This window comes from Eublepharis macularius, chromosome 2 (assembly GCF_028583425.1).
Source record: "Eublepharis macularius isolate TG4126 chromosome 2, MPM_Emac_v1.0, whole genome shotgun sequence".
Classification (NCBI taxonomy): Eukaryota; Metazoa; Chordata; class Lepidosauria; order Squamata; family Eublepharidae; genus Eublepharis; species Eublepharis macularius.
The window spans coordinates 141,581,866-141,606,349 of record NC_072791.1 but is presented as its reverse complement, the minus strand read 5'-3'; the positions used below and the strand labels follow the sequence as shown (position 1 = coordinate 141,606,349).

General features: G+C 39.5%; 1 protein-coding gene across 1 annotated transcript in view; it reads left to right on the top strand.

The window, feature by feature from the left end:
* Window positions 1–24,484, top strand: part of LOC129323476 (sodium/hydrogen exchanger 10-like) — a 430,138-nt gene that overhangs the window by 351,904 nt on the left and 53,750 nt on the right. The window contains exons 19-20 of the mRNA XM_054970016.1: window positions 1,708–1,833; window positions 10,267–10,365. Of these exons, the coding sequence (XP_054825991.1) occupies window positions 1,708–1,833; window positions 10,267–10,365 (225 nt within the window). The remainder of the gene's footprint in view (window positions 1–1,707; window positions 1,834–10,266; window positions 10,366–24,484) is intronic.

Sequence of the window (24,484 nt, the reverse complement as noted above, 5' to 3'; positions counted from 1 at the left end):
TACCCTCCTATTTCTTGTAACAATGACAGTTGGTGCTGAAGGGCTGAGGAGAGCTGACTGCACACATGATGTGTACAGTAAGAGAGAGACTGTGGCTAGATTTTGATAGGAACATAAATGATTTTTGGAAAGTTACCAAAATTTGATCAATTTCCGTCTGAATTATAAAAAATGTCTTCAAATTTGAAAGATCTGACATCTTCAGTAGAAGTTGAAGTTAGGTGCATTAAGCGTTTGTGAGGTTCTGCCAAGTAACTCTCAAAAACTTCACTGCATGAGTCCAGGAACTGCATGAGTTAAAGCATTTTATTTGATAAGCTACTAGTTCGTTCCCTATTACATTCCTTGCCAGGAATGGCATTTCTCTACAAGCACATAACATATATAGGATTCTAAGCCCAGCCCCAGAGTTACCTTCTCCCTTTTTAGGAAACAGCTAAGTTTAAGAGATGAGCAGCAAGACACAGCAGAGATGATGTGTGAGAAACTTCAAGGCCATGAGGCCCAGCTCCCAGGCGAAAGAGAAACCACAGGCTAAGAAAGAGATAACAGCAAGTTATCACATTTCAGGCAGAAAACAGCTTCTAACATCAGAGTCACACAGAATCAAACAAGCCTTGCAGAGTATGACAAGAGACATCCTGACAGCATTTTAGCTGTGCTGACCTATCATGCTTAGTCAGAAAGAAGTCCCACTGTGCTTTTATAGTACCATTCTGCTAATTTGCACAAGTAAAGTACTTTACATAAAGCCGCTGTCAGCATTTTACCATAAACGTCAGGTTTTCAGAAAGCTCCACATGGCTCCACCAACTTTATAGAAACAATTGGCAAGCACCAAAAAAGGTGTTGGATGGCAACATGGTACCCATGGGCACCATGTTGGGGAACCCTGGTTTAGTGGCAAGATTGTGAATTTCAGAAAACATACTCTTAGATCATCACTGGGCTGATTCATGTACAGGAACTTCCTTCCATTGGTGGGATTGGGATAATAGCATTTTGGGGATAACCATTTGCCCTTGATATTCAGTCACAACTTTTGTTCTGCATGTATTTTTATCTTCGTTTCAAATTTGTCTATTAGGTTTGAAAGTTTGCTAGAAAATCTTTAAAGCTGTCAAAAAAGTAAGCAGCCATGTTTGTCCATAGTGCAATCCAAAACCAAAAGGCATGTAATACCTTTTATTAAGACCAACAAAAAATAACACAACACAATGTGCTGGCTTTTAAGTTCACTTACGCTGTTTGTCAGGCTGACTGTTAAAAGCGGGGAGATCTTCTTAATAACTCTTTGCCAGCAACCTGTGCTTTGCTAGCTTTAATGGACATAGGGTGTGGCTGCCTAGTATCAGGTTACACCCTTGACATGCTGGGATAAAGAAACAAAAAATAGAAGCCTCCACTTGAAAATATATCACTCGGTAGTGATCAAATGTCTCTCTCTGATGGCAAACAGAATGTTCAAGACCTTTAAAAAGGCTAAGAGCAAAGGAATAATGTAGCATTCTGTATTAATAGAGACTAACTTCAGTTGATGCATTAAGTAATGTGTTGAATGATATAAGCCAAATTGTAGTGATATTGTACTTATATGTATAAATATAGATTCATAATGGACAACTCCTTATGAACTAATATGTACTTAAAAAGCATGTCTTAAAAAGAAATTTAAATTGTTTGTATAAGGATACTTTTCTTGTTTAGATGATCCTATTAAAACAAAAACAGCTTGAAACGCTTCCACCTATGATTGCACCACCTACTGCAGAAGACCTTTTGGGTAATGTTATGTGGTTAAAAAATGACAAAGAGCGCATACACTTTATTCAGGTAATGTTTAGATTCAAAACCTTGCTGTCAAATATACGTTTTGTTTATAAAAAAAATATGCTATGCCTTGAAATTGCAGTTGCTCTATGAAAAAATGCTTTTATCTAAATATTCTCACTTCTTCTATCTCCTAAGTCTCACAATTACCTCATTTGTCTTTGTAGCCTTGGCCATGATCAACTTTCCCACCCACATCAACATAGTGGTGGCTACTAACCTCACCTTTGTCTCACGAACATCTGGATTTCTTGCTCTTTTCCTATGTATCTACAAGAGATAGCATATTTAGAAACTTGCAAGGAGAGTGGGAAAATGGCCTGTGGGTCCCTGCTGCATTTCTGCTTAGAATCTTACCCTTCTAGTTCTGTTTCGTTTTTTTAAAATTGTTGGCATTTCATCAGTTTACCCTTAATTTTTCAGCTTACATTAATGCCAGTACTTCATTTCTACATTTAAATCAAAGGCTGATTCAAAGGTTAAATCAAAGACCCTTCCTCTCTGCTCTCTGTGTAAAAACACTCTGGTTACCTCTTGCTTTGACTACATCAACCTTCTTCTTCCTGATCTAGCGCTCTGCTGTCTGTCTTGTTGCTCTGGCCACATCACACCCCTCATTAAATCCCTACACCAAATTATTTTCCCCTCCCAGATCCAGCACAAACTCCTTATCCTTACCTGAAAAGCCCTCTATGGCCTTGTCCCCCTTATATCTGTTAATATATTCCAGTACATCACTACGTAGGACTTTCAGTTCTGTAGCCATCTGAAGATCATTCTCCAACTCTCTAAAATCTTCAATCCAGCCTTCTTTGCTGCCCATATATCTGGCACTACATCCCAACACCTATTCCCCACCATCTCTCTGGGGGCCAGGGGGTGTTTATTTGTGGTTTTATTATATTCTTTGTGTTTTATATTTGAATTTGTAAGCCACTTAATTATATGTAACTGATTGGGGGTATGCTATCTGGCTTTCTGATCAGTCTATATAGCTGGATTTATGCCAATTTGACATAATCTGGCTATGCCAGTTCAGATTAGAGAATCTCAGATCATATCTGGGAAGCCAGATCATGATGGGCCAGATTAACTGAGTTAAATCTGTTAAATCCAGCAAACATTCGCTGCTTCTTCAGTTCCCCTCTTCTTTGCTATCCTTTCCTGGTTTTTTACTAGTAGGGAAGGGGGGAGTGAGACAGGAGGGAAGGAAAGTGGATGAGTGGCCAATGGTTAAAGAGAGCTTGGTTGTCTAGCCAGTCAGGATTCTCTGATGGGAGAGAGCCTTTTTCAAATTCTACAAAGGAAATTAAAAGCAGCAGCGGCTCCGAGCAGATTCAATTTTGAGTCAGAGACTGGAATAGTGGACTGATAGTGCTATGAATGTTTACTGCTTAACCTCCAACTGCTCTCTGCCTTGGATTCGTTGCATGCCTGGATTTTTGAATTACTGCCTGTCTGGAGAATGACCTGAGAATCTTCAACCTAGTCTGGAAGTTTTATAAACCCATTGTTTTTTCCTGTATTTTGGAGGAAGAAAGGTTGGCTTGGTATGTGGGAAGGGTAGGGTGGGGTGGGGGAAGGGAAAACATTTATCTTTTTAAAAATTGCTTTTGCTGTTGCAGAGGAGGTGCTTTGGCTTTTGCTAAAAGAGCCAGTTTGGTGTAGTGGTTAAGAGCATCAGGACTGTAATCTGGAGAACTGGGTTTGATTCCCCACTCCTCCATTTGAAGCCAGTTGGGTGACCTTGGGTCAGTCACAGCTCTCCAAAGCTCTCTCAGCCCCACCCACCTCACAGGGTGATTGTTGTGGGGATAATAATAACATATTTTGTAATCTGCTCTGAGTGGATATTAAGTTGTCCTGAAGGGGGTGTATAAATTGAATGTTGTTGTTGTTATTAGTATTATTATTATTAAATTGTTTGCAGTTGTTGCTGTTTAGTTGCTTACTGACCTTCAGGGGGACTCTTTTTCTCATGTTGTTGCTTGAATGCTAGTTTAAAGGCAAGAGAGTTGCTGCTGTTTGCTATTTTTTACTGAGAGACTTGCAGTTCTTGTTGCAGAGGGGACATAGCTTTTCCTATTGTTGTTGCTTTTTTTGATTTAAAGGTAAGAGTTGATGCTTTCTATTTGTTGTTGAGAGTCCTGTTCTGGGTTGGAGGGGAAATTCCTTAAAGAGGTGTATTGTTCTGTGCTGCAGTTGTTACTGCTATTATTGTTTTTGCCACTAGTGGACTTTCGGGATGCTCTTGTTGGGTAGTTGTTCAGAAAACTAGATGAACTTTTCAAAAGGTTTTGTAAAGTAGGTTAAGTGTAGGCAAATACATGTTTTTAGTTTATAGGGACCAACAGAGTTTTCCCCTTAAGAGGTGTGTGTAGAGAATAAGAAGGGTTCAAATGTTGTGTTTTAGTCAAATTGATAAATACCCCCCCCAGTAAAAAAATTTACTAGGCTGCTGCTGCCTTGCTCTGGGCTTCCTGGCTTCAATGGAAAGAACTAGTGTTTGTACTGTGTAGGCTGACCTTTAGTCTGGGTTTCAGGAAGTTGCTTGATCCCTGAAAATGGAGAAAGTGCACTCCACATCTCAACTGCTTCACCCTCTGTCTGCTCCCCACTCCCCCGAGCCTCTGTCTGTCCCAAGAGCCTCACAGTAAGTGGTTCCTGTGGGTGGTGCTACATCTCTGACATCTGGGAGCACTTCCTGAGGATGGAGGACCACCACTATACACAGTGCCAGCATTGTAAGACCTGGGTCAGTCGAGGAAAGACTTGAATCATCTCTCAACTACCAGCCTCAGGAACCACTTGAAGGATCATCACCTGGTAGTGCTTCTTCAGGGAGAGAGAGACGCTGACTCTACAAGGCTACCAACAAGCCAGCAGGGGGTCATCCTTTGGTGCTCCCCCACCCCAGTCTCATTTAGGGAAATTTCCATCTCTGATGGAAATGTTTGCTGGTGGTGGCACTAGTGTGATAAGAGGATGGATCCAGAGGGCAATGAAGAGGATCACTCAGAAAATTGCAGAGATGATCACTATAGATGGACATCCCTTTTCTATGGTTAAGAATATTGGCTTCTGTGGGCTGCTCCAAGAGGCCTTTTTTTATTAATGCAAAAAAAATCCCAGATAAAAACCAATGTTGGTCACAAAAACACTATTAGCAAATGTATAAATAGGCGTCTATAAAAGGTTTCCAAATATCTAACAATTGCCACTTATCAACAAATGTTGATAAATTCATAAGGTCCTCAAGCCAGTGAATTATGAGAAGTAGGCTTTTATCTTTCTAGTGCTGTAATGTAAATCTTTTAGCAATTGGAAGGACATGTAGCTCTTGTACAGCGTACTCTGCATTGCATATTGTGGTGGTTATAATAGTACTGTTAGTGACTCATTAACAGGAGTGATTTTCAAGTAATATAAATATTATAATTATAATTATATCATAGAAATTGATTATTGTTTTACGATTTGAACTGCATAAGATAAAATATACAGTAACTTGATTAGGTTGAACTTAGCGATCTTCTAGCCTACCCTAGAAGGTAAAGAGTACGTGCACTTGTTTTTCATATTAAAGATGGCAAAGAAAAGATACGCTGGTACTTAACTGATAAGCCACTACTTATACCAGAAGTTTACACAAAGTAATTGCAAAACATTTTGAATTATATATAAGTCTAAAGGAAAAAATATTAAAAAATAAAATTAAAATAAAATAATAATAACTAAAAAAAATTAAAAAATAATTTAAAAAATTACTTTAAAATAATAAAAAGAATAAAAATAAAAATAATAAAAAAGAGAGGAGATAGATCTACTACTGATTAACCTGAACAGTGTTTCCCATCAGTTTAAAACTAAACAAATAGACATTATACAGACACCTAGAAGAAGCCGGTACATAAATAAGTCAAAGAATCTGGAAAATGGGTTCTAAATTTAGAGTCACAACATTTAATGTTAAAGGTCTAGGTAACCCAATAAAACGAAAAAGGGTGTTATCGAATTTGGCTAAAACCAAGTCTCAGATAATCTTCTTACAGGAAACTCATTTATGTCCCAGCAATATAAATAGCTTAAAGGCCAAGTGGATACAAGCTCAGTACCACACAACTGGAAACTCTAAATCAAGGGGTGTTGCAGTCCTGATTTCAAATGATTTACCATTTCAACACTTAAAAACACTTAAAGATAAAAAAGGTTGATATATCTTTGTAAAAGGTAAAATAAGAGGTCAAATATTTACCTTAGCCGTCCTATATGCCCCTAACATAAATCAGCTGAATTTTATAGAGGAGTCTCTTCAGAAGTTAACCTCTTTTCAGGAAGGACACCTAATAATCGGAGGTGACCTTAACTACATAGTAAACTATTAAATGGATAAATCTAACTTTAACAAAAAACATATGACAAAGAAAAACAAAAAACCAAAACTGGCAGCAATATTGCAGAGATTTCATCTCATTGACACCTGGAGACACCATCATGAAGGAGAAAAGGACTACACATATTTCTCTCAAAGACATGATACATACACAAGAATAGATTATCTACTAAGCTCAATCAGTATAATTGGGAAAATAGAGGATACAGAAATAGGGAATAACTTAATCTCAGACCACTCATGGGTCACCATGACAATCAATCTAGAGGCAAAGGCACATCACAGCACACAATGGTGCTTACCAAAACACCTACTACATAACCAGTATGCAATAAAAGAAATAGAAAAAATAATTGAAACAGCTATTAAAGATAACATCTCGAAAGAAACAGAAGCACATATATTCTGGGACACGATAAAGACAGTGACGAGAGGGCATATTATAGCTCTCTTGGCTAGAATTAATAAAGAGAAAATAAAACAAAAACAAGACTTAATTAGCAACATTAACTCATTAGAGTGTATACATAAAAAAACAGGTAATAAAAAAACATACAGGGACTTACTGGCACAATGCAAAATTCTAGAAACATTAGAAAGTCAAGCAATCTATAGGAATCTACTAACACTTAGACAGAAACATTGGTCTAATACACCCAAAACCTTACGCATTCTGTCAAATATGATAAAACAAAAGAGACTACAAAATAATGTTAATCGCCTGCAAGACAGTAACAATAAAATACAGTACAAGGCAGAGTCAATTCTTGAAATCTTTCATGATTTTTACACCGAACTATACTCATCGAAAAATCCAGACCAATCTAAAACATCTCAATTTTTACAATCATTGAAAAATCTCAAAAAACTAGAGAACTGCACTTGTAGAAAAACCTATCACCATACAAGAAACAATAGCGGCGATACAAGCAGGTAAGAATAACAAAGCTACAGGACCAGATGGATATCCCGCAGAATTTTATAAAAAGTACACATCTATACTAGCTACTCACTTAACAGAATTATGTAATCTAGTTCTGGAAAAAGGAAAAACCCCACCCACATGGCAGAGAGTGGACATTATAGTGATTCACAAGCAGGGTAAGGACCCTCTAAAAGCAGCCTCCTACTGACCTATTTCTTTGCTCAACCACGATTATAAAATTTTTGCATCCATTATAGTAAACCGTTTAAATTCGTTTATACCCAATTACATCCATGTCGACCAAGCAGGATTTATACCAAAAAGGGACATTACCGATAATATCTATAAATCGTTAAATTTAATAGACTACTGTGACCAAAATCACATAGAAGTCATACTTTTATCACTGGATGTTGAAAAAGCATTCGATTCGGTAGAAACATCATATTTACTTGACACTCTAACACACATGGGATTTGGAGAAAAATTCTTGAATACAATCAAAGCGATCTATCACCAACCCGTAGCAAACATCAAAATTAATGGTATACGCTCAGAAAACGTATACATAAAAAGAGGCACTATACAAGGTTGCCCACTTTCCCTGCTTTTATTTGCAATAGCTCTGGAACCATTCACAATTGCACTTAGGGAACATGAATTCATAGAGGGAATAAACATTGACCCCTTAAACTTCAAAATTAGCCTTTTCGCAGATGACATGCTGATATATCTGACTAAACCATTACACTCACTACCCTATCTTTCTTCACTACTTATAGAATTTGGAGCACTATCGGACTTAATAGTTAATCAAACAAAATCCCAATTCCTCTCAATTAATCTCCACAATAACACTGTTAATCAAATCAGTAACCTATATCATTTTCAATGGTCCCCAACCTACTTAACATACTTAGGAATTAATATCACCCCTACTCCAAATAACCTTATAAACCTGAACCATCATAAAATTATAAATCATATTAAACTAGAGATAAGCAATTGGAACAAATTGAGTCAGACCTGGTATGATAGATTCCACTTAATAAAAGCATTTGTACTTCCAAAACTTCTTTTTGTCTTTAGGGCAATCCCACTTACCTTAAATAGGACTCAAATAATTAAATGGCAAGCTATGATCAATAGTTTTTTATGGCAAAACAAGCACCCAAGAATTGCATTTACCACCTTAAGAAGGAAAACAGTGAATGGCGGCTTTAACTATCCAGATCTCTATCTATACCACTCAGCAACAAGACTAGTAAATCTGTTACAATTAACCTCGAGCCCATCCTCACCATACTGGGCCTTGATTATACATTCTCCACTGAAACAAAGTACCCTTAAGGATATAATTTGGAACAAACAGGGTAGCAGGCCACAGAACATCAAAAACAGCTTATTTATATTCTCTATGCTAAAGTTATGGGACCAAGTCAAAAGCAAAATAGTGCCAAAATTATCCAGACTCTCTCCCTTCCTTATCCAAGAGTGGTTTGAACCAGGTAATGACCCAACATTTAACTCAATCTTCAAACAATCCAACATGACCAGATTAGTAGACATTGCAACATGGACAGGTCTTTTGGAAAAAGCTGAATTGGAAAACAAACTGAACCAGAAAATTCATTGGTTCAGATATTTACAGATCTCACATATGGCGAACCAGATAAACCTAAAATCAATTATGAAGGAACCACTAACGGAATTTGAACAATTACTTAACTCCCCCGCTCATCGAAAGGAAGGGATGATAGCAAAAATATATAACATCCTGCTGAACACATTTAATAAAAAACAATTAAGCTGTCAAACAAGTTGGTACAAAGACTGTGAAATTGACCAATCACAGGATAATTGGGAAAAAATATGTTCAACTGGAATATTTACATCAAATGTCATTGTAACTAAACTGCAAACGTTTAAAATCGTCCGTAGATGGTACTTGACACCGAAAAAAATATCATTAATTACGGCTAAAGCATCTCCGAAATGCTGGAAAAAATGTGGTGAGGAGGGAACCTTTGCTCACTGTTGATGGGACTGCAAAATAATTGGACTATTTTGGAAGGAAGTCATGGGTACAATAAAAGACATCACTAACTACTATCTTCCCTTTGATCCAAAAATAATCTTTTTGGACCTGTGGGGGAATATACTTATTCCTAAAATTAGAAAGAAGCTTATCACCTCCTTAGCAGCCAAAAGCACCATTGCGACAGTTTGGAAATCAGAAAGACCACCAACACTTGAGACTTGGTTCTCCAAAGTTTGGAATCATTTTATTTTTGAAAAGATAAGTAACGACTTACAAAATGCAGAGCAATTTACAAAAAATGTTGGTTTTATCGAAAAACGGTTTCCATTTTTGAACTATATTGAAAAGAACAATTTACAACCTACATCGAAAGTTTTACAGTCTATAACAAATAATGGATACCTCGCTCTATATTAAAGTAGTAGATCAAATGTGAACGATACCAGAACTCCTCCTGGTTCATGAAGAAGATACTATGTTAACTTTGTATTGTTTAAAGAGTGATATGCTATATTTGTAATGGTTATTGTTTATTTGTTATCTGTTAATAAAACTAAATTTATTTTTTAAAAAAACCTGGATATTTTAAAGTGATTCCCGAACTGAACTGGAATATATTTTGTTAATCTGAAAAGAGCCTCTGGACTCCTGAGTCATAGAATAATTTCTAGTCTGTAATATTTACAGATTCATAGTATTTTCCATTCTCCCAATATAAGCACTATCCATGTTTACATGGATAAAATCATTTATACTTAATTGAAATTAATTTTTAGATTAATACATAACAGAGCTTTTATATTATCTTAATATCTTTTAATACATTAAGATCCCTTTAATAGTGCCTGCCCAATATCTTATGTTTAAAAGATCTTTCACATAATTTTCTAATTATAATACTATCATGTAAATATTCCTTTATTCTCCTTTTGCTGTAATCTAGAAATAAACTTTCAAAGCATCTTTTAAAAAGATGAAATTATGTTTTATATATCATTTTGTGCATATGCTCAATAATATGCTATATAATCTTTATAATGCTTTCTGTATGCTGTTCATTCTGTTTGCTCTTTTCAGCGAAAAGCAAGAATTATATGTTATGACTATGGAGATATCATATGTGAAGAAGGTGAACTTCCACGTGGCATTCATTTAATTACATCAGGAGTGACAAAGGTAAGCTACATTTGCAGACCAACCCTTGAGACTTTTACTGTGGAAAGAAGAAAAAAGGAAAGCAGTTGCATAATATAACCAGTCATTCTCACTGCTAGATTTTATGCATTCTAATCTCGATTGTAAGCCTTTTGTTGGATATTTCTAATGATAGTCACTCATCTATTGATGCAGTTGTATCAGCAAAGAATTTATCAATGTCGCCACTCATTATGTCACATTTCATCATATTCTGCATGAGTTTTCTTTCATCTAGGCTCTTATTGTCTAGCCTACTAGTTGGAGCCATCAGCTCCCTAGTAAACAAGGCGCTTTTTGCTACGCAACAGTGATAGAAAATGTCAGTGATTTACTTTTTATGTCTCATAGAGATCATTCAGGTCAACAACAGAAAAATTATTAACATTAAAGGACATACATCCCAGAGCATTCTGCAGACTTAGGGAATCTAGGTACAGCTGGCAGGATTAGAGACCCACATGATTTTCAGGATGTAAGTTTTCAAGAGTCAGAGCTCCCTTCTTCAGTGGTACAGACAGACCATTCTAATAAATTACCCGTTCAAGCAGAAGCTCTGAGCTGGATGATGTATTAGAGTTGCCAACAACTTGGAGAATATGCTGCCCCTTTTACACAGGCTTAGTGGGATATTTTTTATTTCTGTTCCATGAAAAGCTTCATCTGCCCATTTCCACACATTATTTATTTATTTCAATCTCACTTTTCTTCCCAATGGAAACCCTATTATGCAGGGCTGGCTCCAGCATCGCTGGCACCTGAGGCAGCTTAAGTGTGTATGATGTCATCATGCAGGACTGGGTGTGCGCACATGGGGCCTTCCAGCCCTCCTGTTCAGTTGCTCTGCGGGCCAGGCGCAGTTAGCTGCCCTAGCTGCTGGCTGTGCCTGGCCTGCAGAGCAACTGAACAGGAGGCCGCCCGCTCAGCTGCCCCATGCTGCTGCCACCAGCACGCGCTCCTGACCAGGCGCAGCAGCTGTGGGCGAGGCACGGCAGGCAGCTGGGGCGGTGCATGGCAGCGTGCATCCTCCCAGCCCTCCAGCTCAGATGCCCCGCGCGCCGCCCCAGCCACCTGCCGCACCTGGCTCGCAGCTGTGTGCTGGTGGCAGCGGCAGCAGCGCAGAGGATCTGGGCGGGAGGACTTGGAGGCTGCCCGTTCAGTGGCCCTGCACTGCTGCTGCCAGCACACGCTCCTGGCTGGACACAGCAGCATGGAGCAATTGAGCTCCATGGCACGCACCCCCACCCTTGGGCCAGCGCCCCCTCTGACACCTTAGCGCCGGAGGCAGCTGCCAGGCTGGCCTCAATGGGCGGGCTGGCCCTGTTATTATGCTTGGGAACTGAATTTCCACTGTGTAACTTGCAGCTGATGTCTGGGTGAAAATCATAGGGGCAAACTCAATCAGGACATATGGGAAAATCTATAGGCCTTAGATCAGCCCCCCCCCATGTTGCCTGTGAGCACCATTGTGCCTACAGACACCTTTACCAAGTGTTTTTCGAAGGTGGGTGGGGCCAGGTGGGGCTTTTGCCAAGCATAGCTTCTGATTGGCCATTGGAGATTAAATTGGCTGTGCAGATTTTTAAAAACATCCCTTTGGCAGAAGCTGCTTCCACAGCACAAGGATTTTCACTGTGTGACTAGAAGAAAGCTGTAGCAGCCATTTTGTGGTTGGCTCTGTCTTCTGCAGCAGCCATCTTATAGCAGCCATTTTGTTGCTGCACCCACACGCTGTGTCAGAATTCCAGATGTACCAACAGGCTCAAAAAGGTTGGGAACCCCTACCCTAGATAATAAGCTTCAATTAATGTAGCCTGTATTACATTCATGATTTTTTGCAGTTACATTACATTTCCAATTCATGTTCAGCTTCTGGCTGACTGAAATCCTATGATCAGTTATTTTCACAACACTTACTGCCAACCAGGCACTCCCCATCATATCCAATTAACTGAATTCTTTTTGCCTAAGGAAACTGTTCCTTTCCCCTAGGAAACTTCCCTTAGGATCACAGCTTGCAACTGCATTAAAAAAGGGATATTTTCTACAGTGTGCGGCATACTATTTTTCTAAATATATCCACAAATAATAGCATCCTTGTCAGTGTTTTTTTCTTCTGGCATTTGGAAAGTTCATGTCTGAGTTGGGTTCCTTCAGATTTCAAAGAACACCACAGTTTTATTTATTATTGAAACTGTGCAGGCTCCCTTTAATCCTAAATAATTTAATAAAGTCAAATTATATAAAGCAGACAAACATAAACATCCCTGGCAAACAGCTAGTATACCCTTTTTCTTTTTCTTTCAATAAATGTTATTCAATTATACAACTGAATAACATTTATCAAATGAAATGTGAGTGTATTGGAAAAGCAACAAATATTTAGTATTGAGAAATAAATATTTATATCTCTATACTAAATGTGTTTTGCTTTATCAATACACTCAACTTTCATCATTAATGTTTTTTGAAAAGATAAAAGTTTGAAAAGATAAAAGTTGAGTGTACACTTCAGAAAATTTCTATCAATAAATTATGATATATATTTCATTTTTTATTTTATTTAACATGGGAAATAGTATTAGACAGTGAACAAAATATCAGAAACAGAATATGTAACAGAGTATTAAAGCTACAAAATATTTCTCCTCTCCTTCCCCATACTTATTTATAATAAAGTACACTATACTCGACATTTTATATTCAGCATTTAACATTGTATTCAACATTTTAAATTCTATAGTTTAGATTATTGATTTAACAATTATTTTACTAATCATTATTTTTCGTTTTTCTTACATTTCAGCTACATAGTAAAAAACCCTTTCCATTCATTGTCTATCTTTCTATGCAGTCCCACCTGGGACTGTGCGGTCCCATATGGGACTGTGCGTGCGCAGGCCTGCTGAACAGCTAAGTTTCTACAGCTTTTGTGACCACTAAGGGGCGCTCGCCTCTCCAGAGTCCATGCACAGGTGTTTTCCTATCAAAACAGCTAGACTCTGGGAGTTGATGCCCCCTCACCCGCAGTTCCTTTTTCGCCACTGGTTGAAGAGGTTCGTTTACAGTGCTCTACGGTCTGCTCATCTTGAGTAAACCTCACCATTGCACTGAAGACCATGAGGTTCATTGAAGAATGGCTGAGAAAGCCTTCTTTAAAAGCTGCACTTTGTGCAATACTAAAATGATCCTCACAGACAGTCATACTGTCTGCTTAACCTGCCTTGGAGGAGGGCACAATGTAGCAGCATGCAAGCATTGCCAAAGTTTTGTGCTGAAGACATGGGCAGAAAGAGCCATGAGGCTAAAAGCCTGTTATGGGAACAATCCCTATTGGCATCCACCAGTCCTGGCACTGAAACAGTAAAAATATCTGCCATTGACAAACTGTCCAAGGGCCTGACTCCAACACCGACTTTGCATCGAACCTGACTGTCCAGGGTCAGTCAGGTCCTTTGGGTTGATGGCTATAAGCTCTGTTGATCCAATCACTCCACCTACTCAGATCAGGATCCAACACATGACGCCAGAGACACAGAGCCTTGTGGAGGCACCTCAAGCACAGGTGCAATTGACATTGACATTGCCTAGCTTCTCGGAGCCAACTCAACATCCAGGATCAACGCACCAAAAGCCAAAGAAATGCTCAACTTCAGCTAGTTTCGGGTCTGAGAAACCACAGCTTATGGAACCAAAGAGGCAAGGATCTGAGAAGGAAGACCTCTCTCCTACTGAATTCCTTGAGTCTCCTAAGAAGAAGTATAAAACTTGACACTCGAATAAGGGAAAGAATAAGCATCTCTTAGAGTCGGAGCCCCAATCGCCAGAGGTGCAAGTCATGGAAAGACCTCGAACACCCAGGCCCAACGCGCCCATTGAGGCCAGATAGACGGTGGCCTCAGGGCGCGAGGGCACCGGAGGGGCGCCAGAGGGGGCGGAGGAGCGCGCCACGGAGCTAGCGTGACTGGGCTGCAGCTGCTGCTGCAGCCAGCCAGCCCTGTGCTGCCGTCGCCACTGCCACACACTCCAGCTGGGCACAGAAGCCGCAAGCCACTGCTGGGGCGGCGGGCGGAGCACGGAGCAGCTTCTGCGCCTGGCTGGGGTGTGTGGTGGCAGCGGCGGCGGCACGTGGCACACCAGCTCTGCTGCGCGATCCTCCGCCCCCACACGCCCCAGCCAGGCGCAAAATCCGCAAGCTGCTGCTGGGGCGGCATGCGGAGCATGGAGCAGCCTCCGCGCGCCACCCCAGCCATCCTGCACTGCATGATGATGTAATCGCATGATGATGTCATCATGCAGTCTGTGGCGCGCGCGTGCTCTGCACGCATGCGTACATGGCCGCAGGCACCAGAAACTCTGGCGCTGGCAGTGCGAACACCCTCAATCCGCTCAAGGTGACCTTTGCACCTATCTTCGGAGGAAGAAGGTGAAGTCACTGAGATACCCTCTCAGTAAGCCCCTTGGTCAGGGACCCAGGAGATGCAACAACCCTGCTGTGCACATGTTTATCAACCCTGGTCCCAGCTGATGGAATCACCCTATGGAATTGATGTGGGAGACCCATATAGAGCAAGTTCACTGGCCTCTACGTTTAAAGGTTTTTCTCAATCAAGAGCACAAAGACACTCGTATCAAATGCCAAGTTGTCTATGGCATACCAGCTCTCAGAACCTGAGTGAAGCCAATACTCTCCTGACAGGAGCCCTAATGGTCCATCAGAGCCTTCCCTGGATGAGGTCATCATTGAGAAAAGGACTGTTGCTTCCACTGATCTGATTATACATGGAACAGATGTTACACATGGCTAAGTCTTTGGACATAGAGATTTCCTTGACAGAGCCAAAGCCAAAGGATAAAATCCTGCAGCACCTGTACTCAGGAAGCCCAACAAATGTTGCCTTCCCCATCATCAAAGGGTTTGTGGAAATGATGTCATCCCTGTGTGAAAAGCCTGACTCTGTATCATCTACATACAAGAAGGTAGAGAATTTGTATTAAACCAGGGAAGACATTTGCTCCTTCCTTTTCTTACATCCGCCCCTGTCATCACTTGTGACAGAGGAAATGCAGGTGAAGCCAAGGCAAGGGTCCCATTCAATCCCCTCAGACAAAGAGCCGAAATAGTTGGATATACTGGGCAGAAATTTTTTTACCTCAACGGCCTTAAGTATCAAGATTGCCAATTACACCACAATCATTGGAGCTTACCAGATATTTCTTCGGAACCATATGACTACATTTTTAGTTTGCCTGCCGGAAGACCAGAAAGTCTTAGTGAAGGTTATCCAAGAGGAGGTGCTGAAGTTGTCTAAACAACAGATCAACACAGGGAGGAATTCGGCTGACTCCTCCTCCAAAGCTCTAATGTCTGCTATAGTACTTCGCAGGCAAGCATGGCTGTGGTTGAGACAAGCAATAGAGTGGAGGACCTTCCATTCAAAGGACAGACTCTCTTTTTGGCCAAGACGGATGAGTACCTATCTCAGAACTGCAAGGGCAGACAGACAGCACGTTCCTGTGGGGTACTCCCTCCAAAACAGTAACCCAATCAGAGACAAACTTATCAGCAACAACAAGCTTACAGGGGCAGATCATACCGTTATCAGCCCTACCAGTATCCTCAATCCCCTCAAAATTCCCCCTATCAGGGCCAATATCAGAGGAGAAGGTCAAATCCCAGGTCTCAACAGGGATATAATACTCCCTTGGGAAAGAATACAGCACATCAGCCAAAACAAGACTAGTCTCAGACCAGGCAATGATGTTTGGGGACAGACTCTCCAAGTACTTATCCACCTAGCAATTGATCACCATAGATTCATGGGTACTTGAAGTTATTCGGTTTGGTTATAAAGTTGAATTTAAATGTTTCCTGTCTCTGAGCTTTTCTAGCCCATACAGACAGGATCGCTCTGGATGTTTATAGGCTGAGCTGTCAATCATGTTGCAAAAGGGGGCTATACAACAGGCGAGCCTCTCTGAATCTCAATGGGGCTTCTACTCCAGGATGTTTTTGGTAGAAAAGAAGGATGGGGCTGTGAAGCTTATACTTGACTTGAGAGAATTAAACAAGTCAACCCGTGTCCATAAATTCAGGATGGTTGCCCTGAATATGGTACTACAATTGGTTCCCCACGATTTGTGGTTTGCAGTAATGGATCTGAAAGATGCTTATTTTCATATATCCATTCATCCATCTCACAGGAGGTTCCTGAAGTTCACATGCATGGCAGTCATATAGCATACCTGCGAACACAAGGTTGTTACATTTATCCATACTTAGACAACTGGCTAGTGTCAGCTCCTTCTAGGGAACTGTTACAGAATCACATAAGTCTTATAGTTAAGACTTGCCAGAATCTTGGTCTAGCTATAAACTTTAAGAAATCCAACTTGATGCCTTTGAGAAAGGTTCAGTTTATAGGTGCTATCCTTGATAGCAAAGCTAATAAAACATTCCTACCACTTGGTAGGGTGAAAAGGATCAAGAGTATGATCAGACTCTTCAGCAACCGCTGGTTCCAGTCTGCTAGAGTCCTACAGACACTGTTAGGGCTCATAGCAGCTACCACTACAGTAACGCCTATTTCTAGACTACACCTGAGAAGTAATTTGTGCATCAGATGAATATCCATTCACTAGAGAAAAAGTATACCATACCCTGAACTGTTATCAGGTCTCTTACCTGGTGGACCCTAGACACCCACTTGCTTGCTGACATGGACTTCAGGTCAAAGAAGGTGGATCTATTGATTATCACCGATGCTTCAACATCAGGTCGGGGGGCACACTGTGGGCATCTCTTCACACATGGTAGATGGCTATTACATGAAAAAGTTACATATTAATGTTCTTAAGTTAAGAGCTATTCATTATGCACTTTCTGCTTTTGTAGATATGTTGAAAGGAAGAAATGTACAAATACTGACAGACAATTGCTCTGCAATGTTTTATTTGAACAAACAAGGAGTCACCACCTCCAAGACACTATGCATGGAAGCTATTCTGACCTGGGAATGGGCCATCAAACAGGGCATGACCCTTCAGGCTGTACACATCTCCCGAGTAACCAGTGTCACCGCAGACACACTAAGCAGAATGGGTTCAACCAATCACTAGTAGTCAATAAAGGAATCCTACATACAACTTGTATCAAAAAATGGGGATTCTCAGAGGTGGACCTATTTGCCACAAGGGAAAATCAAAAAGGTCCTTTATTTTGCTCCAGGGAAGGAAGGGAATGGAAGTCTCTAGGAGACGCGTTCCAGATAACATGTTTAGAACATCACTTTTATGCGTTCCCCGCTAATCCCACTCATTGCATGAATAGTCAACAAAATTCAGACAGATGGATCAAACATCATAATAGTGGCACCTTACTGGCCCAGGTAACCTTGGTTTCACCGCTTAATGCACCTATCATCAATTTTATCATATAGTTTTTAACTTCCTCTGATTCTGTTTCATACTGCAACAAAATTTTATATACTTTTCCTAACAAGTGTTTTGGATCACCACTGATTAGTTGTTCAAACACTGTTTTTTCTATTAGTTGGCCACCTTCTTTGGATAGTTGCTCTTTAAATTTGGACTCCACCTGATCATACATCAACTATTTTCCTTTGAACTTGAATTTCTTGCCGTGTTTTTATTTTTCCATGCTAGTCCATCATATATTCATAATTTACATGATTGATTGTATTTCTTGTAGTAATATCATAATAGGCATTTATTAGTGATGTCAATGGTGAAATTGGTGGAATTAATCTATTTCTGCATTGAAACCACATTCTTAATAGTCCATCCCTCAAAATATGAGTACCATCTTTTCTTTGAATAGTTTTTAATGATTTCTTAATCCATAAATAATTATAAATTAATTCCTTGTCTTCAGTTCTATATGTCTTCTGTTCAGATTTATAATCCAATCTGATATCCAAACTATTGTGGCCACTTGGCAGTACAGTTTAATATCTGGTACTGCCAATTCACCTCAACTTTCTTCATGTTGTAATATTTTAAATCTTATTCTTGGTTTCCTTCCATTCCATCCAAAGCCGTTTATCCTTTTCTGCCACTTTTTAAAGAATCTTTTAATCTGTACAGATTGGGAATGTTAGAAACAGGGAATTCAATTCTGGCAATATATTCATTTTAACAGCAGAGATCCTCTCAAGCCATGAGATATTAATTTTTCCCCATCTTTGCAAATCTTCAGTTATGCTTGTCCAAACTTTTTGGTAGTTATCTTTGTATAGGTTATCATTTTGTTGTGTTACATTTATTCCCAGATATTTAACTGATTTTCTAGTAAGAACACAATGTTATTTTTTCTACCTTGTTCCTCTATGGTTGTCAATAATAGCATTATCTTTGTCTTCTTTTTATTCAGTTTATATCCAGAATATATTCCAAATATTAATATTTGTTCCATTACATATTTCAGCAAAATGTTTGGTTTTGTTACTGATATGTCAGCATCATCCACATAACTTCATTTTATATTCTTCTTTGCCTTCTTTTATTCCAACAATTCTGGTGTCCTGCCTTATTTTCACAGCCAATACTTCCAATACAATCATAAACAATAATGGAGATATTTGACACCCCTGTTGACTTCCTTTTGCTATTTCTATTTTCTCCGTTAGGGAGCCGTTTACTATTAATTTAGTTTGATGATCAATGTAAATACTCTACATCCAACTTAAGAATTGCCCCACAGTTCATATTTTGTAATACTTTTATCAGAAATTTCCGAGACACATTATCAAAAGCTTTCTCTGTGCCCCAAAACATAAATACTTTTTTTCTCCTTTCCTCTTTGAATATTTAATTGCATCTAGTAGATATGTGACATTATCTTTCATATATCTCTTTAGGGAAAATACTGTTTGTTCTTCATGTATTAAATCCAAAACATGTTTTCTTAGTCTCTTTGCCATCAGTTAACTGAATTAACATTAGTTGTGCTGATTAGCTTGAAATAGTTCATCAACTCTTTCTTACATTTTTGTACTACTTCTTCTTGTAGCAAAGAGTATCATTTTGTCTTTCTTTCTTTCTTTCTTTCTTTCTTTCTTTCTTTCTTTCTTTTTCTTTCTCTCTCTCTCTCTCTCTCTCTCTCTCTCTCTCTCTCTCTCTCTCCTTTTTCAACTTTTGTGATTAGGTTTTTGGATGCCCAGCACATGTCTATTCTGGAATATGATTGATTCCTGATGGAAAAACATAGTCTCTTTCTTTTGGATGCAGTCATCTCCAAACCAGAGCCAGTTTGGTGTAGTGGATAAGAGTGTGGGACTCTAATCTGGAGAACCGGGTTTGATTCCCCACTCCTCCACTTGCAGCCAGCTGGGTGACCTTGGGTCAGTCACAGCTTCTAGAAGCTCTCTCAGCCCCACCCACTTCACAGGGTGATTATTGTTCTGGGGAGAATAATAACATACTTTGTAAACAGCTCTGTGTGGGCGTTAAGTTGTCCTGAAGGGTGGTATATAAATTGAATGTTGTTGTTGTTGTTGTTATAAACATCTTTCAGTTCTAAGATGTGCATATAATTAAAAACACATTTAGCAGAGTTCCCTCCCATATTTTCATATCTATTTATTTTAGAATCGAGCACCTCATTCATATCTCCAAAAATTAAGGTTTCACCTTCTTGGAAGTCTAATAATACTTAGTAGTACTTTTCAAAAAAATTGTTTTTAGCATTAGGTGCATATATTGACGTCAGTGTCCATACGTGTCCTTCTGGCAACCTAATCTTTAAAATCAAATATCTTCTAACATGATCTTTAAATTCTTCAAGAACCTCCAAACTTTGGTTGTTAATATATATTGCTACATCTTTTTTCTTCACTTATGATGATGCTGTGTGAACCTTACCCAATTTCTTACAATTTAACCAATCTGTTTTCCATTTTGTTGCATATAGTACTCTCGTGGTTGTCATCGTATACCGGAAGAGATCTCCTTGTTCTTTTGTAACATTCAGTAAGATATTTAATAGCATATATTTCAGGTTCAACTCGAACCTGAGCTTGAAAATCTTCTGCATCTCTTCATGTATTTTTATCCAATATCTTCATGCTTCCTTGAATGTCCACCACAATGCATCCGTGCATTGATGTTTCCAACACTGTCCACTATAATCCTTACTAATTCTCGCAATATCTTTGGGCATAACATATCATCTAAAGAACATTTTATACCAGTTCTCTCTTAACAATTGGCAATCTGTAAATTTAATATATTTGGTCCATAGCGTTTCCCATTGATTCATGGAGATGGTTTCTCCAAAAATTTCATCTGTTTAAACATACAGTTTTTAACTTGTTCCATTTCTGTGTGGTGTTGCAATAGAATTTTATAGATTTTTCCTAGTAAATGCTTCTGGTCACCACTTACTAGTAATTCTGCTTTTTCTCTTAATCTGCCTCCTTCTTTGAGTGTTCTTTGAGCTTAGATACTATTTGATGATACTATGGAATATTTTGAATACTCAAAATTCAATATATTCAAAAATCATGCAATAGCTTACCAAAAAAAACCCCACATTCTTTAAACAATCTGGATCTTAAACTAAATCACTATATTGATTAAAACTTTATACCTGTTACTAATTTACAATAATTAAAAAACTTTGACATTCAATATGGGTAACAATATTGATTGGTCAAACTAAGCAAGTCAGTTTAGGTTCTCTCATCTGTGCCAGCAAATGGATAAATGGATAGGGAAGTGGATGCAGAAAACCAAAAAAGAAGGGAAAAAATCTCTTAAATATTAGAAATCAGTTCATTCTTCAAACCAGCAAATTGTAGTAGAGTTCTATTAATGATTTTATGCAACTAGCATATTCCTGCTCATTTTCAACCAACAAGTGGCAATAAAGTTCAGTTTGTAAATTTCCAGAGTATTCTTATTTTGACTCTTCAGCCATTTAAAAAAAATGTAGGAGAAAGGAAAAATAACCATTCCAACGCAGCCCAGTATTGGTAATGTTTATTTTGCACTAGCACTTTAATATTTGGGTTTACTCGTGAGTCAGGTTGAGTGGCCATTAAGTGATGAGTCAGCCAGAGGCTGCTTTACAATTTTGTTGCAAGACTGACTGAATTGAGTACACTGTTGTATTATGTGTAACTGTTTTGGATGAAACGATAAGTATGAAGGTACAACAGTAAGAGTATTTTTTGTGTGAAAGCTGTATTAAGATATATTATACACAATAAGTAGTTTTTCATTGTTTTTCTTCATTAGTTTTCACAACTTTCTGTTGTCTGTTACTTTTTTGTCATGCTACTCTATATTGTACTGGCATAGAAACAAGCAGAAAGATCTATAGTTCTAACCAAAGAAGTTGTGCTCAAAATCACCCCTGAGGGAGAATACAATACCTCTCCACAGTCTCTGAAGGAAGGCGTGAGCACCTTCCCACTCATTTCTCTTCTGACCTCCATACTATGAGAAACTCCACATTCATTCTCCAAGAGAATTACCTCATTATTTTCTTTCACCTTTTTCATCTTTCTATTTTGTCTCCTTAACTTTAGCACACACAACCCCCCCAGTGTGTTTGTTTTTTTCTCATAACATCATTCTTATTTTCTTGCTCCACATTTTCCATTTCCCTCGGGCTATATGTGGCAAAGCAGCCCCTTTTTAAGCATTGCTAAGTCTCTGAGGGTAAACTCCCAATCACTTTAAGATACAATCTATGTCACTTATGCTTGGGTCGAGCACACAGCATCAATTTTTGTGGCCTCTGTTTATTGCACCAAGCAGCAAGAAGGATTACAATCTCTAGCATCAGTGCCTTGTGACAAATCAATGATCAACTTGTTCTTCTGCAGAGGAACACATTGGGACTGCACATGTGCAGACTGCTGCTTTGGAGGAAAGGTTCCAAGCCCAGACAAACTGGTGGCTTACAAATCTGCCACGAAAGGGCAGCCATCCATTACTTAACCCGTGGCTTTGATTCCATTGAAATGATCATTGGATCCAAAGAAGCATTGGTCTACGGTTCGAGGCCTGTCTCCCTCAGAGGTCGGTGCCACAGCCAGTGATCCACTGTGTGGCTAAACCCCTGATAGCACTCCTTCCTCAAGGCCCTGCAGGGTGAAGCCCTTAAGTTTGCAAAGCAACATATGACAGCTGGAAAGGATGCTGCTGATTGTTCTGCACACTCTATGGCATCTGCCATTGTCATGAGATGCCATGCTTGGCTACGATCCACTGCACTTCCATTGGATAAAAAGAGCCAGATTGAGGACTTTCCATTTAAAGGGTCTCTTCTCTTCTCTGAGAAGATGGATGAATCCCTAACTCAGACAAAGAAAAGCCACCAGAGACCAAAGTCCCTTGGTGTCATCACTCCTCAGCAGTCATTTGCCTCCAGGCAACTTTTTCAGAGGTTACAACCTTACCAACAACCTTAATTAGCAATCTTACCAGCAGTGACAGGGAAGGTATCCATACCATTAGTCTTATGGACAGTACTTGTATCCCACCTCTCATCACCACCCTTCCAAGAAGTCCTCAAGACCAAGAGGAAAGCAGGGTCAACCACAATCTCCCAAATCAGCTGCACAAGGACAGGAAGTATTGTTCTGACTAGAGCATGATGGGATCTCTAACTCTGCTCTCTTCTTGGATATACTATGTCCCTATTCTGCTGGCTTGGAGTCTGTTACCAATGACTCTTGGGTTCTCTCAATTGTTTCTATTGGGTACAAATTGTTATTTGCCGAAACATCCTCCCTTTCCTTACCTCCTGCCTTCCCAACTAGTTGTTCTCTTGGTCTGCAAGAAAATGTTTGTAAATTTTTGCAGAAGGCTGTTCATAAGGTTGATTTGAGTAGTTCTCCTTATGGGTTTTACTCCAGGTATTTCTTGGTGAAAAAGAAGGATGGTGGATTCTAGACCCATCCTTGATTTAAGAGACCTCAACAAGTTCATTAAAGTACAGAAGTTCAGAATGCTTTCTTTATCCACTGTCATTCAGCTCTTGGATGCAAATGTATGGTTTGCAATTATCGATTTGAAAGATGCATACATTCATATTTCGATACACCCAGATCATAGAAAGTATGTGTGGGGGTGAAGCTTTCGAGTACATGGTTCTACCCTTCAGTCTAGCCTCAGTGTCCTGTGTGTTCATGAAGTGTATGGATGTGGTTGTGGTCTTCCTCCTTTCCAAAGGCTATGCCCTGTATCCATATCTAGATGATTGGCTTCTAGTGGGGGCCAGGTCAGAGTCCCTTTGTGAAAACATACAACTCACCTTAGTACAATCTCTGAATTGGGGTTGTTAGTTAAGTGGGACAAATCTATACTGATCTCGTGCAGAACCATTAAGGAGTCAAACTTACAGAGTAGATTGCTTTTGCCTACAGATAGGATGCAACGGTTGCAGAGCTTGGTCCCCTTTTTCCTTTCTAATAGATACCAGACAGTTCTGTTAAATCAGATACTTCTAGGCCTTATAGCCTCTACCACTGATGTGGTGTTCTTTTCTCATCTCAGGATGCAACCATTACAGAACTGAATGTTACATAACTATAATCCCAAGACTACCAGCCAGCAAATCAGGCTGTCCATCCCCAGATCAATACTTAGGTTCCTACACTGGTGGACTAGCAACTTATTGCAGAGGTTCCAATTTGGTACTTTTTGTGCTGACATCTCTGTCTCTACCGATGCTTCCTCTTTGTGTTGGGGAGGCCACTGTGACACACTTTCTGTTCAGGGTACTTGGTCTCAGGCTGAATCTAACTTGCATGTCACTATTCTGGAGCTTTGAGTAATCCATTATTCCCTTGCTTCTTTTGCAATTACCCTGCTCAACAAGAGGGTTCAGATTCACGCGAACAATACAACAGCATTGTACTATCTGAACAAGCAAGGGGGAACAGCATCACTCAAGCTGTGTGCCGAAGCTACAGCCCTTTGGGAATGGGCTGTACAACATCCACCCTCAAGCTATTCTATAGTGGGGATGGCAAACACTCTGCAGAGTGTTTCTAAATCAGCACAAGTGGTCCCTGCAGAAGAAGTACTTCCTGCCCATTTTCCATCAATGGGGGCTCCCCACGATAGC